This window comes from Neomonachus schauinslandi, chromosome 7 (assembly GCF_002201575.2).
Source record: "Neomonachus schauinslandi chromosome 7, ASM220157v2, whole genome shotgun sequence".
Classification (NCBI taxonomy): Eukaryota; Metazoa; Chordata; class Mammalia; order Carnivora; family Phocidae; genus Neomonachus; species Neomonachus schauinslandi.
The window spans coordinates 123,228,154-123,243,733 of record NC_058409.1 but is presented as its reverse complement, the minus strand read 5'-3'; the positions used below and the strand labels follow the sequence as shown (position 1 = coordinate 123,243,733).

Sequence of the window (15,580 nt, the reverse complement as noted above, 5' to 3'; positions counted from 1 at the left end):
TAAAAAGCAGCTCAGCAAAGCAGAAATAGCCTTCAAGTGAGAGTCAGGAGCCATGATGTTCCAAGAGATGGGGATTCCCTCATTGTCCACAAATGAGCAGCCTGCCTAATCACTTGGGGGCCCCCATGGGCTTCATCTAAAAAAGGAAACAAGGCAACCAGGCTACTTCAGAGGATTCTACTAGATCTAGATTCTGTGAACACTACAGTTTGGAATAAACATTTACTGAAAATTTAGAAGTTGCTACCTACATAGAATACAAATGGCGGGTATTCTCAGAAACAACTGCTATCGGAAAGATAGTTGTTATGGTTTGTTTTCTATAATCCTTGTCTCATAATGAAAGTTTTGTTGTAAAATCTTCAGCCTAGTTTTTTTAATACCTGTTGTGCTATATAATAACACACACACACACACACACACCCCTCAGCCTGGTAACCTTCCTGCAGTAAGGCTTAACATAATTTTACTGCTGGATAGCCAAGTCTGTTACTCATTACCATCATAGAGCAGTGATGTTCAGTTCTGTTCTCGGCCTGCCCCTTACAAATGAAAACGTATCTTCTTAATTCATAGAATTCACAGCTCCCATCCATGTGGCCATCAAGGGTAAATGCTTCTTATTTTTTATCAGATGTACCCCAATTTCTCAGATTTATATTATGTGTATATATCTGACCCCTGAATAACTTTAACAAGAAGTTAAAACTAGGATTGTTCAGCTATGCTTTCTGTTTTAGTTATTGTAAAAGCTCTCTGGTGATAAAAGGAAAATATAGAGAGAGCTATCAGATCCCTTGGAACTTCAAATCTTGCTTTTCATTCCCCTGGCATTTTTTTAATCTCTTTCATTCCTGAGAAGGGTAGGCCTGGTAACCTCCACTAGGTGGAGCACACCCATTTTGAGATCCTGGTTATGGCTCAGTCTTGGTCTGCAGTGGGAGGCCGTCCTCGCTCAAGGCTGCAAACTTAGCTGCTCTCCAGTGCCTTCTCCTCTGCGCCCAGCACACACACACCAGGAGGCATAAACTAATTAGATAATACACGCTTTGTGGGCACTCACCAGTACAGCATGCTGGAGTTGAATTCTAGGGTTGTCTTTTCAAAGAAAGCAACTAATCCTATTTTTTAAATTTTTCAGTATATATTTTATATTATGTTGCTGGGTTACATAAAAGCAGATTAAAAATGGATTTTTCCATCATGTACAATCTTTATTGCAAACTGTAAACACAATCCTTCCTGTAATACAATAATATTGCATTTATTTGTGTATAAAACTTCTCTGGCTTTTGAAGTGGCCTTTAATTAGGGCCATAACTATAATCCCCAGTATAGGTTAAATCCATGCCCTGTGTGATTTCATATTAATAATCAAAAGGGATGGTGTTATGTGTCACTGGCTCCATGCAAAGATAAGGAAATTCAGGGAGCTTAAATAAGTTCCCAAGGACCCACGGCTATGGAGTGTTCTGGAATGAGAACTCAGCTTCCAGTGTTCTTTCCACTGCACCTATTACTGCTTATACTACATGATTTAACTAGGAATTATTATTTGTAAAAATAGAAAGCAATTTCAATGGGTTTATATTATTAGAGTCCATTCTGACAATTGTGTCTTAAATAACATCAAACTCCTTGATCTAAATTTAGAGAAAAGCCACTCTTCTAGAAATCCATAATCATATTTGATCAACTTAACAATTTTTCCTGATTCCAAATAAATGTGTCATTCTAACAGTTGTATTTTACAGATTTTTCTGCCATATAACTTTCTTCCGGTGCATACTTAGAATGAAATGTATCTCTTGACACAATCTTTTTTTTTTAATTTAATTTAATTTTATTATGTTATGTTAGTCACCATACAGTACATCATTAGGTTTTGATGTAGTGTTCCACGATTCATTGTTTTCACATAACACCCAGTGCTCCATGCAATACGTGCCCTCCTTAATACCCATCACCGGGCTAACCCATTCCCCCACCCCCCTCCCCTCTAAAACCCTGTTTGTTTCTCAGTCATCTTACTTACACAGTAAAATATGTTCTAATATTAATAAAACCATCTTTGAAGTCCCTTTTTGTTCAGCTTCATATAAAGATGTGACCATGAGCTCTATAATGAGCATATATCTTATTTCCAATCTGCACTTATTTAATTATACTCTGCCTTTTCACAAAGTGGGTTTGAAGAGAATTGGAAATTGTAAACATGCAGATTGAATTGTCCACCTTAGCTGTACAATGTATAGACTCTGTGTAGTAAGCAAACACTGTTAACCCAGTAGTATTTAGTGGAGATAACCTTATTCGTTTTTCCATTTTCAGTGTGGAAAAATTAACCGAGGTGGCTCGCTATCACACTGAAACATCTACAAAAATTCAGAATGAACTTTATTTAAGCCAAGAAGATTTCTTCATTAATGGCGATATGAAAGTCTTTCCAGACCCCCCCCCCCCAGTGCGCCCCCCACCCGTAGAAAAGGAAGAAAATGGCACCCTGACCATTGAACAGCTTGATAGTCTTCGAGATCAGTTCTTAGATACCGCACCTAAAGGTAAGAAAAATAATCATGGTGAAAAAGCACAAAAAAGGTTAAGACTAATCAGGGTAGCAGTCACTTACTCACGAGTAAAATCAGCCCCCTGGGACTGCGGGTCACCAAAACAAGCCCTCACTCTATTCCAGTTTATCACACTTTTGCTTCATACAACATAGATCTGAATGAAACAAACAGGAGGAAAACAGTGACTAATCCTTCGGCAGTGTGGTGATCCTCGTTCCTGGTAACTCTCCTCTTCGGCCCGTCCCTGCCCCTGGTCAGAATGTTGGTAAACTTGAGTCTGACTCTGTCTGGCATTTGAGAGAGACAGCCTCCACACACACGTCCAGTCTAAGGTTTGAATTGAGATGATGAGTTTGTGTTTCTGTCTCCCCCACTAGTCTGTGGAGGGAGACCAGGGAGTAGAGAATTTCCCTTCAATGCTTCACAGACTAAGAATAGAACCAGAGAATCTGTCAACAAAATATTTGCTTAACTGATGAATGTGTTCACATGTATGTGTACATCATATTTTATGCACATGAATTCTTTACTTCCTTCACGTGTTATCATTATGGCTCTGTAGCATGTGCACAGGCTTTTTTTTTTTTTTAAATTCAGTCTCTTTCTACTTCCAGATATTCTTCAATGAATTCCATCAATTGATAGCACAAGTAATTCAGACAGGTCATGTAGGACTATCATCTCATCTCCATTTTATTGGTCTGGACTCTTTGTCACAGAGCAGTTTTTACTATGGTCATAGGTCATCCAGGCCTCTTCAGATTCAAGGCTTTTCCCCTTCTTACTTAATTAAGTCACCTCTCATAATCAGGTTTATTTTATCTTCCAACATCCATGTATTGGAAAATCATTACTTTCCCCTAGAGAATAGCCAACTGACTTTAGTCTAGCACTAACACAATTCCACTTTCATAGTGATTATATTCATTTGTTTTTTAAAAGTCAAATATTTCTCAAAACCCCCATCAAATCTCATTAGTCAAAAGGGCATGCTTCTACTCTGAGTCTGAACTCCTCTTTGCTAAGCCCAGCGGATGAAACAGGTGTAACCATGGGCCCCTGGGTGACCCCCTACCCTGGCACATGTCAGCTCATCTAATTAGCATGAGTGGTCTCCATCTCCAGTACATGACAACTATAGATGGACACCAACTCTGGTTGGCAGTATTTGGGCAGGAAGGAAATGCGGCCATCAGCAGGTACAAAAAAAATGGCAGTTTTATAAAGCCTGCCTGTGAAATCCCTTCCATCTGACAGTCAGGCAAATTCCAATTCCATTCTCTGCCCCATTGTGTGGGTTTCACAAGACCCTCTTATTACATATTTCCTTCTCGAGAGTTGCTTTTGCTCTTCGTTTTATCCACCCTATTTTTTACATATAAAACAAAAAGATACATGAATAAAGATTCTGAATATGAAATATGCTTTGATTTAATTCTACACTAGGGTGATGGGAAGGAAATCATCCAATTAGCAGGTCAAAATTAAAAGCATTTGGGGGCATTTGAGTAGGTGGAAGTGGATTTTGAAAATTATCAAGCACTCATAATCCCTTTGAAAAGGGACCTTTGTATTCATGATGATAACCATAATACGTTCTTGGATCCAAACCAGAGCCTGCATTTCAACTAAAAGTTTAAAAACAACAAATAGCAGCTGTAAGTTGGCATGCGTATGTCTTAGAAGATTAACTCTAGAAACCCTTGGGACTAAAATATGTCAACTGATACATTTATCTGTTTTCTGAATATGGTAGAATGAATGCAACAGCTCTCAAAGTATGGTAGAAAGAGGAAGGAAAGGGGGGAAAGGGGAAGGAGGGAGGGGGAAGAAGGGAGATAATTATATATTTTTTTAAAAAGTAGATGTGAAAGGAAAACCACTTGCCTAGTGGACTTAGAGTGTAATTTGAAAAGACAAGCAAGGAAGAAGAAAATATAAACTTCTATTTAGGTTCTTCCTGGACCAGAGTATGAACTTTCTAAAAGTGCTCAGGAATGCAGAGCAAAAGAGGATCAGTGAGCAATGAGGTCAGTCAGGGAGTTTGGTGGGATAGTATCTCAGAGGAAGTATTTAGAAGAAGAGAGATTTGATGGCAGGGATACAGGGGATATTTCAAGTTGGAGAACAGCCACTGGCCAAGGTGCAGATAAGAGACATGGGTGTGGACGTTCAGGGAAAGGTCAGGAGACAGCTTTGATTCTCCTTCCCCAACTGCACGAACTGCAGGCAAACACATGGGGAGGCCTTCTCTGTCTGAGGAACCACCACCATCCACCCAAGCTGGAGAATTAACTCAGATTCAAGAATAACCATGGTAATTACTGCACAATTTATAAGGCTATACAAAACTGTGAGATTTGGGGGTCTTAATGGTTCAAAATGACTTCTGGTCTATGAGCAACCAGTTTAAATTCTTTATTATTAGCTCAAATATGCTATTTGAATACACACACACACATGTGCGTGCACACACACACACACACATATATATATGTTGCTTTTTAAGTACATGTAAAACCTTAGCACAGTATCAGGTAGTCTGTCAATAAAAGTAATGTTCATTGTTATTATTCTTGCCAATGTTATAAAAGGAAGGCAAAATAATGATCATTCCATTTTCTGCATCCCAGAGTCACAGTTCCATGATGACTTCTTTGAAGTCAGGCTGCAAATGTTGACATTGCGTCTCCCTGAGGAAGTCCAGAAATTACCACTCACTCTTTCTCCCTGACTCCCTTAGCCCCGCAAAGATCCTCTGACTTTAGTCTTTCTTCTCAGCTCCATGATTGTTGTTCCCTGCCTTAAATGATACACAGCCATCCATCTTTTAAGTGAAGTCTTTTGTCATATTCTTTCCAAGAATTGGAAAATAATCTTTTATGGTACCTTGCACTGTATTTATCTTAGAACTGTAGAATTTTAAAAGACAACCTTAGTTGAAGTGATCAGTTTTGAAAGTATGGAGCAACTGGCTGAAAGTGGCACTTTCTAAATGTGTGATCCTACAGAACTTCTTCCTTGAACTTGAAAATTGCTGTTATTTTTAAGCCAAGAAATATGAGCATTACGGTAAACTATTTCATATATCCCAGTGTAACCTATGGTATCTAAGATGCAATTTTCATGCTTGCTAAAATATGGTAAACTATGATAAACAGATGGATTTTTCTCTAGGAAAGAAGCATACATGTTTGCACATAGTCATATGACTAGGCCCACAGGAAGATGTTTTTAGCAAATTTATAAGGAATGATAATATCATGAAGTTCTTTGGTAACTTTTAATTATGCTACATAAATAAAATTATTGAGTGAAATGGATAATCTTTAAGTAAACCTAGTGACTTTAAATACTTGTGAGTAACTAGTATCAGGATATAAACAGATAAAACTAAAGCTTAAGGAGTTTTCTGCTGAATATTAGCTACCCCGCTTTAAAAATAAAAGTCTACATTAAAATAGTTCTTACTAAAGATAATGGAAAATTGAAAATGCATTATATACCATAATGCTTATATTCAACACTCCTCTCCTGGTCAAAACCTGCCACTTGTAATGATTCTAAATCTCCTTTGGTAAAGGTAGTCATGAGAAATAAAATACCGTTTGTTGGTATGATCATTGCAAATATGCCAGAAAAGAAAAATGACCTTATGCATGATGATCATACAAGATCATGCGAAATGCAATGAAACAATTTATCAAACTAGTATTTTTCTTGCCACCCAGCAAAGATCCATACTTGAGAATCTTAGGAGCAGCCAGTAAATCGGCAAGACATTCTTTCATTGACTGTCCCAGGAATCATTCCCATGACAGTACTCCCAGCACAGAGGGAGATTTAGAGAACATCTTCTGAATTATAACAATAGCCAATATTGGCATGGTGTCTGGCTCCATGTGTCAGGCCCCATGCTAGCATTTCCATGTTGATTGACTTCTTACTCATGGCTGGCTGAGTAAGAAGACCCAGCCATGGGTAAGAAGGAATCAGACAGCTCTTTTCAAATCCACCTTTCGTCAAATGATTGTAGTATGATCTTGGGAAAGTTACTTAGCCTCTCTCTGTCTCAATTTTCTCATCTGGACAATGGGGTATTTCAATGGAGTTGCTATGAGTATTAAAGTAATTTATGTGAAGTGTTTAGGAAGTGTCTGGCACATAGAATGTGCAATCTAAGTGTAATATAAGCCATTGTCATTTAATTATATAATTGTAGTAATATCATATTATATAATATGTAACATTATACAATAGTAATACAAACTATTCCAATTATTACCCAAAATGTTAGCTCGGTATGCTGAAGGTCACATACCACAACAGGCATCTACAGCATTACCCTGGAACATTTCTGGAAAAAAAAAATTATACCACCTGATAAAATTAAACCATAAGGTATGTGGCTCCCCAAGGAACCAAAAACAGTCCAAACAAAAACACTTATTTTGTGTAGTACATTAAGCTCTTGGTAGGAACATCTTGTCTCTAAACATCAAGTGCCAAGCACATCAGGAAGACAGACTTTTTCCAATGGAAGCAATTTGGAGTCTGTTGAAACTAGAACACTTTAGCAATGTTCCTCAGTCCCCACTTAAACCAAAAGAACTCCTTTTCTTTGTAAACCCATCAGTATTCCATGTAATGCCTGTAGAGATTTGGTTCATGGCTATTTTGGCTTCAGCTGAGAGGCTATCCAGAGAGAACAGAGTCCAGCAAATTCTGCATCCTCACTCCTTCTTCAAGAGAGGCAGCATTTAGTTGTTCAAGGCTATGAAATTGTTCTAAAAACTCACAAGAGGCCCCTCCTCTGAACCTCTTTTAGAGACCCTTAGGTTCACTGATTGGTCTCAGAGACAGAAGGCACAAACAGAACTCTTGTCTGTGGTGACTAAGCCAGATCATTCGGCTACATGGTTTTTGCAAGAATTCAAAGGAGGAAGTAGTTATTGCTGCCTATGTGGGTCAGCATAGGGGTTAACCCAGAGGAGAATTTTCAATGGAACCTTCCAGGAAGAAAAGCAGGGGAAAGCAGACAAAGGGGAAAATAGAGTACCCGTGGAGATTTTGAAGTTGCATGATACATTTATTCAAGGAACAGCAAACAGACCAGCTGGGGCAGGAGGCACGAGATGAGAACCACAAAGACCTTGCGGTCAGATTGTAAAGTCTCAAAGTGGCTTGCAAAGGACACGCAGGAAAGGATTATCAAAGGCCTTTAGAGCCAAATGATGTGATGTGTGGATTACAGGGAGGAAGAGACTGAGAGCTCAGCAGATGCTGCTCTGTGTCTCTGGAGAGTCTTGGCCAACTGAGAGACAGGATTAAGGGCACAGGGGTGGGGGGAAACCATTGGAAAGTTCTGTGGATCTTTCTAAGCTAGTGTCTCTGAGAAAATTGTAGAAATATGATACTATATATTTGCAGGGAGGTAAGCCCCCTGTTGTAATCTGAAACCTGCTTAAATTAGTCTGACTTTATACAAATCAAAAACATAGAAATATTTCTTAGAAAAGGTACGCTAGAGAAGGATTGATGTTTTTAACAGGAATATGTCTCCATGTGGCAAAATCTAGGGATTACTGCAAAAAGGAGTAAGGCCCCAGTATGTCCTGTGGTTCTCTCAGTGGGTGAACTCCTTCCGCTACATAGATTCAGATCACGGAAATGCAGTAGTAAATCTAGAAGCCTTTGGACCTGTTAAAACTGTGGGCAGAGTTTCAGCTGCTTCTTCAGGAGGAAACACATTCTCATGAAGCCAGAGAATTTACATTAAGCAAATGAAAGTACGTGCTCAGAATTCAAGATAACACCTTCTGGAGAATCTGTTCATAAAGCTAAAAACATAAAAGCTAGCTAAATCAGTAGTGAGAGTTAAAGTCCTTCCCTTCCATAACAAGAGACTTCTTTTCTCATATATTCAGTCCTGTGCTCACCAGCACTGATGTGTGGCAAGCAGTCACGGGCCTGGTGCCAAAGGCCTAGTGTGGGAGACCGACGACCCCACGTGTAGGGCCCAAAATGAAGGCAGGAGGTATCAGTCACAAGGAGGTTCACTTTAAGCAAAAACAGTAATATTTAGGACTTGGGAGGAAAAAAAACAAAACAGCACTCTGTTTTAACAGTAACAACGGCAAAAAAAAAAAAAAAAACTGATTAAAAGGCAAAATAGAAGTTAGATGCAAATCGGGTAAGAAAGGCAGCAGCAGATTGACTAATGTCAAAGGTTTCCAAGTAAAAGATGTTAAGAGATATGAGATCATGAAAATCAGTTGGGAATGTTGATTTTCTTAGACATCTGCCAAGTGCTTAGCACTGCTCACCTAGGCCTTATGGGACACAAAGGAAGTAAGTGTGGTTCTGTCAGAAGAGTTTAAAATCTGGCTGTCAGTCAGCCTAGGACAGGAAAGCAGTGAAACAGAATGAAACGCCAGCTTGTATGTCGACATGAGTTAATTTAGTATAATATCACACAAACACATATTCCACTTTTTCATTAAACTATAAAATAGGACAATATAATCTAATGATCAGTAGGGTCACAGAAGTCGAAGGAGGGAAATAAATATGTGGTCCAGGCTGCCTGCCTTCAGAGAGAAACTGTATTTTAGGACGTTGCTTTGTGTAATTAAAATTTTTCTGTCCTTCTGTCCAGATGAATATATATATATTCCACGCTCCGACAAGTAGGTTTCAGAAATTAGATCTTTGGGGAAGAGAAAAAGATGAGGCATGAGGCACAGCTCCTTGAAACCACGTAGGATGTTCCACACTCCGACAAGTAGGTTTCAGAAATTAGATCTTTGGGGAAGAGAAAAAGATGAGGCATGAGGCACAGCTCCTTGAAACCACGTAGGATGGATCTCAAAGCCTCAAGCCCTTTCTGTAAATGAACAGGTTGCCTCTGGTACTGCCACAGAAGGCGGGCCTGTGGCTGGAAGGAAGAGATGGCCAAGGCAAACCTTCTAGACTGTGCTGCTGTGCGTGTCCTGTTACTCTTCCTTCTCACCACAGGAAGCAAATGTCAGCAAAAAGCAATGTCCCTCTTATGCATAAGAACCAGATTCTAGAGTGAAGAAGAACATAGCACCCTTTGCCCTTATGAGAAACCTGTAATAGTGAAGTAGGTAAGCATAGGGGCTGTGGAGTCGGACCACCTGCTAGTGATCCCCAACTCCACCACTTATGAGCACTGTGACATCCAACAAACTAACCTCTCTGTGTCCTAGTTGTTTTTATCCATAAAATGACAGGTAATTGGTCCATTTTCTCAACTATAAAATAGGGATGATGGATTATGAGGATTCAGTGGTATAAGCCGCTTAAAACACTAACCAGAATGGCTGACGTACTACTTGTAAGCACTCACTGTAATTTTTTCCAGAAATAATGAGCATGTGTTAGGGGCAGAGAGTAAGCAAAACTGAGGGTAGATGTGGGTGATTACCGAAAATAACAATGTGGAGTTATTTTAAAGGCAGGGATCTTCCAGATGATCTGAACCAAATCACTGAAAAGCAGAAAAGGCCACAGAAGCTTGACCATTACCTTCCAAGGAGGAACAATCAATTTTTGAAAATCTGCCTAAAAAAATACCCTTGGCTTATATATGATGAGATACTAAATCTTATGTTCTGTGGCCTGTGTCGTAAACATGGAGTGAAGGCAAGGGGAAATCGAGTGAGTTTTTTTTACGGCACTGACAACTTTAGGACAGAATTTCTCAACGCACATCATCTTAGTGAGGCTCATGCCAAGGCTTCATTAAAGGAAGCAACGAGTGGTTCTCCAGTGAACCGCACCACCACAGAGCTCATGGTGACAACCATGAGCAAAATCACCCCTGGGAGAATAGAGAACTTATTCAGATCATGCCATGCTATCGCCAAGACGGGATGTCCCCTCAAAGTCTTTATCTGGATGTGCAAGTTGGATGATATGAAGGGCATTGATATTGGCCCAGTATTCAGAACTAACAAATCAGCAAGAACCTTTACGTATTTTATCCCTGAAGTGGAACGGAGGAATCTAAGAGAGAAACTAGAACAAAGTAAATTTTTCTCTGTCCTCAGTGATGGAATCACAGAGAGTTCAACCGAGGAAGCTGAACTTGTCTATGTGCAGTTTGCACGTGCAGGAAAAGTGCATTGCCAAATTGTTGGGGTACAGACGGTAGACAAGAAGGATCCTTTGGCAATAAGAAATGCCATTGAGAAAACTCTAGAAAGAAATCTTCAACTTAAGCTATCGAACCAAGACTGGGCAAAGAAACTGGTTGGTTTTGGAAGTGATGGTGTCCCGGGCTCAGAGGGAGAAAACAATGGGGTGGCTCTGCTTTTAAGAGAAATCCAGCCATGTGTGCTGACTGTGTGCTGCTTTGCACATCATCTTGAACTATATTACAAGGCAGTGTTCCAGAGCGTTCCCCTGTACAATGATGTCAGAAACCTTCTTCACAGCGTTTACCACTTCTACCACAGTTCCCCTCTTCTCAGGAGTTCTCTGATGACTGCTTTCAAAAGCCTTCACCTTCGGCCTGTGATGCCTTCTCAAGAAGGGGCAGGAGGTGGCTTCAGGAATTACAGGCAGCCCTCCAGAACTTTCTCAAGGGATATCCTGCAATAGTCCAGCAATTGCTTTCGGTAAGTAATTGTGACATACCATACTGTTTTAGTTTTCCAGAGTGGCAGAGAATATCTTTATGGAGCAATTTGAAATAATAATTTTAAGAACAATAAACTGGTATTTTATTCCCAATCTATGTTACAGGCAGATGAAGACAAAAGTGACACCTGTCATCAGAAAGCCAAGGAACTCCTAGTGTTCCTTCTCCAAGCAGAAATTGTTAAATTCATCCATTTCTTAGTGGATGTCATTAATGTACTTAGCATTCTTTCCCGTGTCAATCAGAACAGAAATTCTTCCATTGCTGACGTATTTGCCGTGTTAGAGTCAACACTGGAAATGCTCAGAATATATCAAACAAAGTGAGGAATTGTGGAATGTCAAATGTCAAACTTAGATAGTATGACTGGGGACATTATTTGCCAGGTGCCTTTTCATTTAATTGTTTACTTGGGGGATTTTTTTTTTCCTCCCCAGACCAGGACCAAAAGAACGTTGGGTGGATTCTGTCACGCACTTTCATGGTAACTGCCTGGGAGGAGAGGGAGACATTTCTGATGTAAGAAACACAGTCTTAACACATCTTATCAAGAGGCTGCAAGGCTGCTTCAGAGATGCCAGCCAGGATGTGGTGAAGGCTACCATGATTGGGAGCTTTAAACTGTGGCCCGCAAAGATAAACCGAGGTACCCTATATGCACTACCTCCAAACCTACTGTTCTTTGATCCTCTGTAGGTTTCTTTCATATCTTGACTTTTTCTCTTGTATATCGATGGCAGAATTTGGAGGAAAAGAGGTATCTATACTGATTGCCCATTATGAACCAGTACTGGAAGCTGCCAATGTGGAGATCGAGGAAGTAGACACTGAATGGAGCATGTTGAAATTAGAGATATATGCTAGGTAAGCATAGTTGGTATTTATAAATATTTGAATGAAACTTGGGAGTCTCAATCTTTTACATTTTTCATTCTCCTCCCACCCCTTAGATTTCAGAACATCCGCAAATTGACCTGGGATTTTGTGAACTCTGTTTACTTACACAAGTATCCAAATATCCTGACATTAGTGGACCTAGTGCTGACCCTCCCTGCAAGTTCCACAGAGGCAGAATGTGGCTTTAGTCAGATGAAACGTGCCAAGTCACAAATGCATGCCAAGATCAAGGCTGAAAGTATGACGGACCTCCCGATAATCCAGTTGAATTCTCCAGACATTAATAATTTTGACCCTCGGAAAGCTATCCATTTATGGAATACAAGAACACTGTCTTCCACTGGTGACACGAGACCTAATTCTGCTTGTTCATCAAACTCAGAAAGCCCTTATGAAAGTGAATAGTAATATGACAAATGTTGACTTTATCATTGATCAAAACAAAAACAAAATCTTTTTAATCTGAAATTTAGAAGTAAAATAGTAACCAGTCTTCACATCAAACAGAGAAGGCATTTGGCATTTTTCAGACAAAGCAAAAATACCCTGTACTTTTCTTTTAAAAAAAAAAAAGAAGAAGAAGATTTATTTATTTATTTATTTGAGAGAGAGGTGCATGCACATGAGGGAGCAAGCGGGGGGGGGGGGGGGGGGGAAGGAGGAGAAGGAGAGAGAGTATCCTGACACAGACTCCCCGCTGAATGTGGAATCCAATGCGGGGCTCGATCCCAGGGCCCTGAGATCATGACCTGAAATCAAGAGTCGACTTGAGCCACCGACTGAGCCACCCAGGCACCCCTTCCTGTACCTAAGTCTACTTCTACATCCACACATTCTTTCACGTTCGTTAGATGGAGGTGATACTTCTAAGCAATGGTGTTATTTTGATGTCATCTCTTGCAGAGTTACTGCTAAAGGTGACTAGACTATGATTATGGTCTGAGTTTCCTTGGGCCTGGCATACAATTAACATCTTTCCTGGATAATTGTAAATGACACCTGCATTAAATAACTAACTTAGGGCCAAACTGAAAGAGAGGTATTTTGGGGGGGGGGGATCCATGAATAAGACTTCTAAGTTTCTCTGTTTATGTTATCATATTTTATGTGAAGGTCATATTGCCATATGACTTGGCCACGTAGGTGACCAGGTCAAATATTAAAAAGTTTTCACATTTCACATTAAGGTCACCAGATAATTGCTACGTAAGCTGGAAGTATTGTCTTACAACACTTTGCTTGCACCATAGCTATTAAAGACAGTGGAAACATATTGCATCTCTACCAGAATTTTTAAATACTTTGAGCTTCTTCATGGATTCATAAAATAGATTTCATTTATGGCTTCATCTTGAGGAACATGAGTGATTATTTCTAACTTGTCTAAAATCCAACGTGGTTTTTACTGAAAATAAAGCTCATCTTACTGAACATTCCACTCCCTGGGAAAATGTTTCTCATCTCTATAAAATTGGATACTCAGCTTTGATCAAAAAGGATAGAGAATTTATTTCCAAATGACCTGTTGGATGGTCAGGCATATCAAAGGAAGAAAGATTCTGCACTTGTCACCCAAAAAATTAACTTCCAGATCTCAAAATTGTGTATTTGGTTTGTGTATTTTATCAAGAGGCTGAGTTTGAACCACTGACATTTTAAAAGGATTCGTGCATTTTCTTAAAGGTTATAAGAAATGTTAAGGTTCACATTGGACTTTTATAAATGCCAAAAATTCAGATGTAAAAAGAAAAATTTGAGATGCTACATCTGTTTCTATTTCTACTCTTTTTATTTCTAAACAAGGAAGATAGCTCTATACTCTGGACCTGAAAGACCCAAATACATGTAGGAGTCTCTCCTGACTCTAGAAGGTACTTCTGTCAGAAGGGTTAGACAGACATTTTTTAAGCAGATTCATTTATTTTGTTTTCCTATTTCTTTTTTTAATGCATGCGCATGCAATTTGAAATGAGAGACAGACAAAACAGACTTCTCTTTTGGACAGGGTAAAAATAGATTAATGTATAAAAGCAAAGCACTTAAAAGGTTAGTGATCTTTTATGAAATACTTTGGAATATTGAGCCAATTGGATAATTAAATTATCACTTCCAATCCAGTAACTTAACAATTCAAGTCTCCCTGCATTTACAAAAACAAAACAAAAAAATAATCTCTTCTGAGCCAAGTACAAAATGAGGATAAATGTGTTACCTTGATAACAGTGGTGATTTGTGTGCATTTGAAACACCTTTATCCCATACTCACCAAAATATTTTACTCTTGTCCTCTACTGCATACAGGAAAACTTAGAGTTGTTTTTTTTTTTTAATTCTACTAATTCTACTCTGAGCAAAAAGTCAAAGGAAGATTCCAAATTAAAGTATAAATTCTCAGTATTTTGCCCAATCTGAAATGATTTATTACCTGGCCAAAAAAGACATTTTAACTTAGCTGAGACACAATAATGAGAGTGCCTCAGGAAACTTGATTATTATTCTTATGTTTTCAAATGTCTTCTGCTCTCTAAAGGCTACAGTTTTAAATAATATGAATAAAGTGATTATACAAATATCCATTTTTGTTCTCTTTTAGCAAAAGAAACAAAGTCCCTGTCACATAACATAATTGGAAAAATATTTTTCACTTTACCGTAGGCATAATAGAACATAAAGCATTTACTGACATCCTGCTGGATCTGGTAACCCTAAACCTTGGAACAAACAACTTACCTGGTAGTTGGATGCACCTCACTCAACCCGAAGTAAGCTTCCATTTTGTTTGGGTGTCAAAACTCTGAGAATTCTTCTTATTTGATTAAGTCAATAGTTTTAAATCATCAGTACTTGCCATGTCTGACATTCAGGGGGCAATCAATAAAACCTGAATGAAGAACAAATGAGCTTGAATGTAAGATACCCTTTGTGTGTGTCCAGCATTGAAAGAATGAATGATGATGCTGACAGTGAATGAAAATTATAGAGCCCAGGAGGCTCAGCCTGTGAGTTTGTATCTGTTACTTCTGGAGGGAGTGATCCTGACTAGTAACAGGAGATGATTCTGGCAGTTCTTGCTTTTCAATGTAATCTGTTCCTTAAGAATGTACCAGAAAACCAAATGGTTATAGTATATCCCTACAGGCTGCAGAGCCCTTGCACAGCCATTTCTAGAATCTTTATCCTCACTCTGTTGAAAAGGTAAAGTGACCAGAGTCACATGTGTAAATTTGTTGTGTAACAGTAAACAAAAAACCCAAATGTGAAGGAAGCAAAAAGTGAAACAGTGTCTAAGTTCTGTCTGATGTGGATTGGTTGGTAGAACCAGAGGGAACAAACCTGAGAACTGACTCTCTTCACCAATATAAACTTGTCCTTCCTTCATCTGAATGTCTCATGAAGAAACATGAACTGAGAGAGTTTCAAGGTAGAGTCATATGAACATTCCAAT

The 15,580-nt window shown here is 39.0% G+C and overlaps 1 protein-coding gene and 1 long non-coding RNA gene across 2 annotated transcripts in view; both read left to right on the top strand.

The window, feature by feature from the left end:
- The window catches only part of SPEF2 (sperm flagellar 2), a 156,662-nt gene that overhangs the window by 118,163 nt on the left and 22,919 nt on the right, over nucleotides 1-15,580 (top strand). The window contains 2 exon segments of the mRNA XM_021696168.2: nucleotides 2,332-2,561; nucleotides 14,791-14,897. Of these exon segments, the coding sequence (XP_021551843.2) occupies nucleotides 2,332-2,561; nucleotides 14,791-14,897 (337 nt within the window).
- Nucleotides 11,840-12,251, top strand: LOC110586025. The gene is made up of 3 exons (XR_002480655.1): nucleotides 11,840-11,884; nucleotides 11,979-12,102; nucleotides 12,189-12,251. It is a non-coding gene; the product is annotated as an uncharacterized LOC110586025 (long non-coding RNA).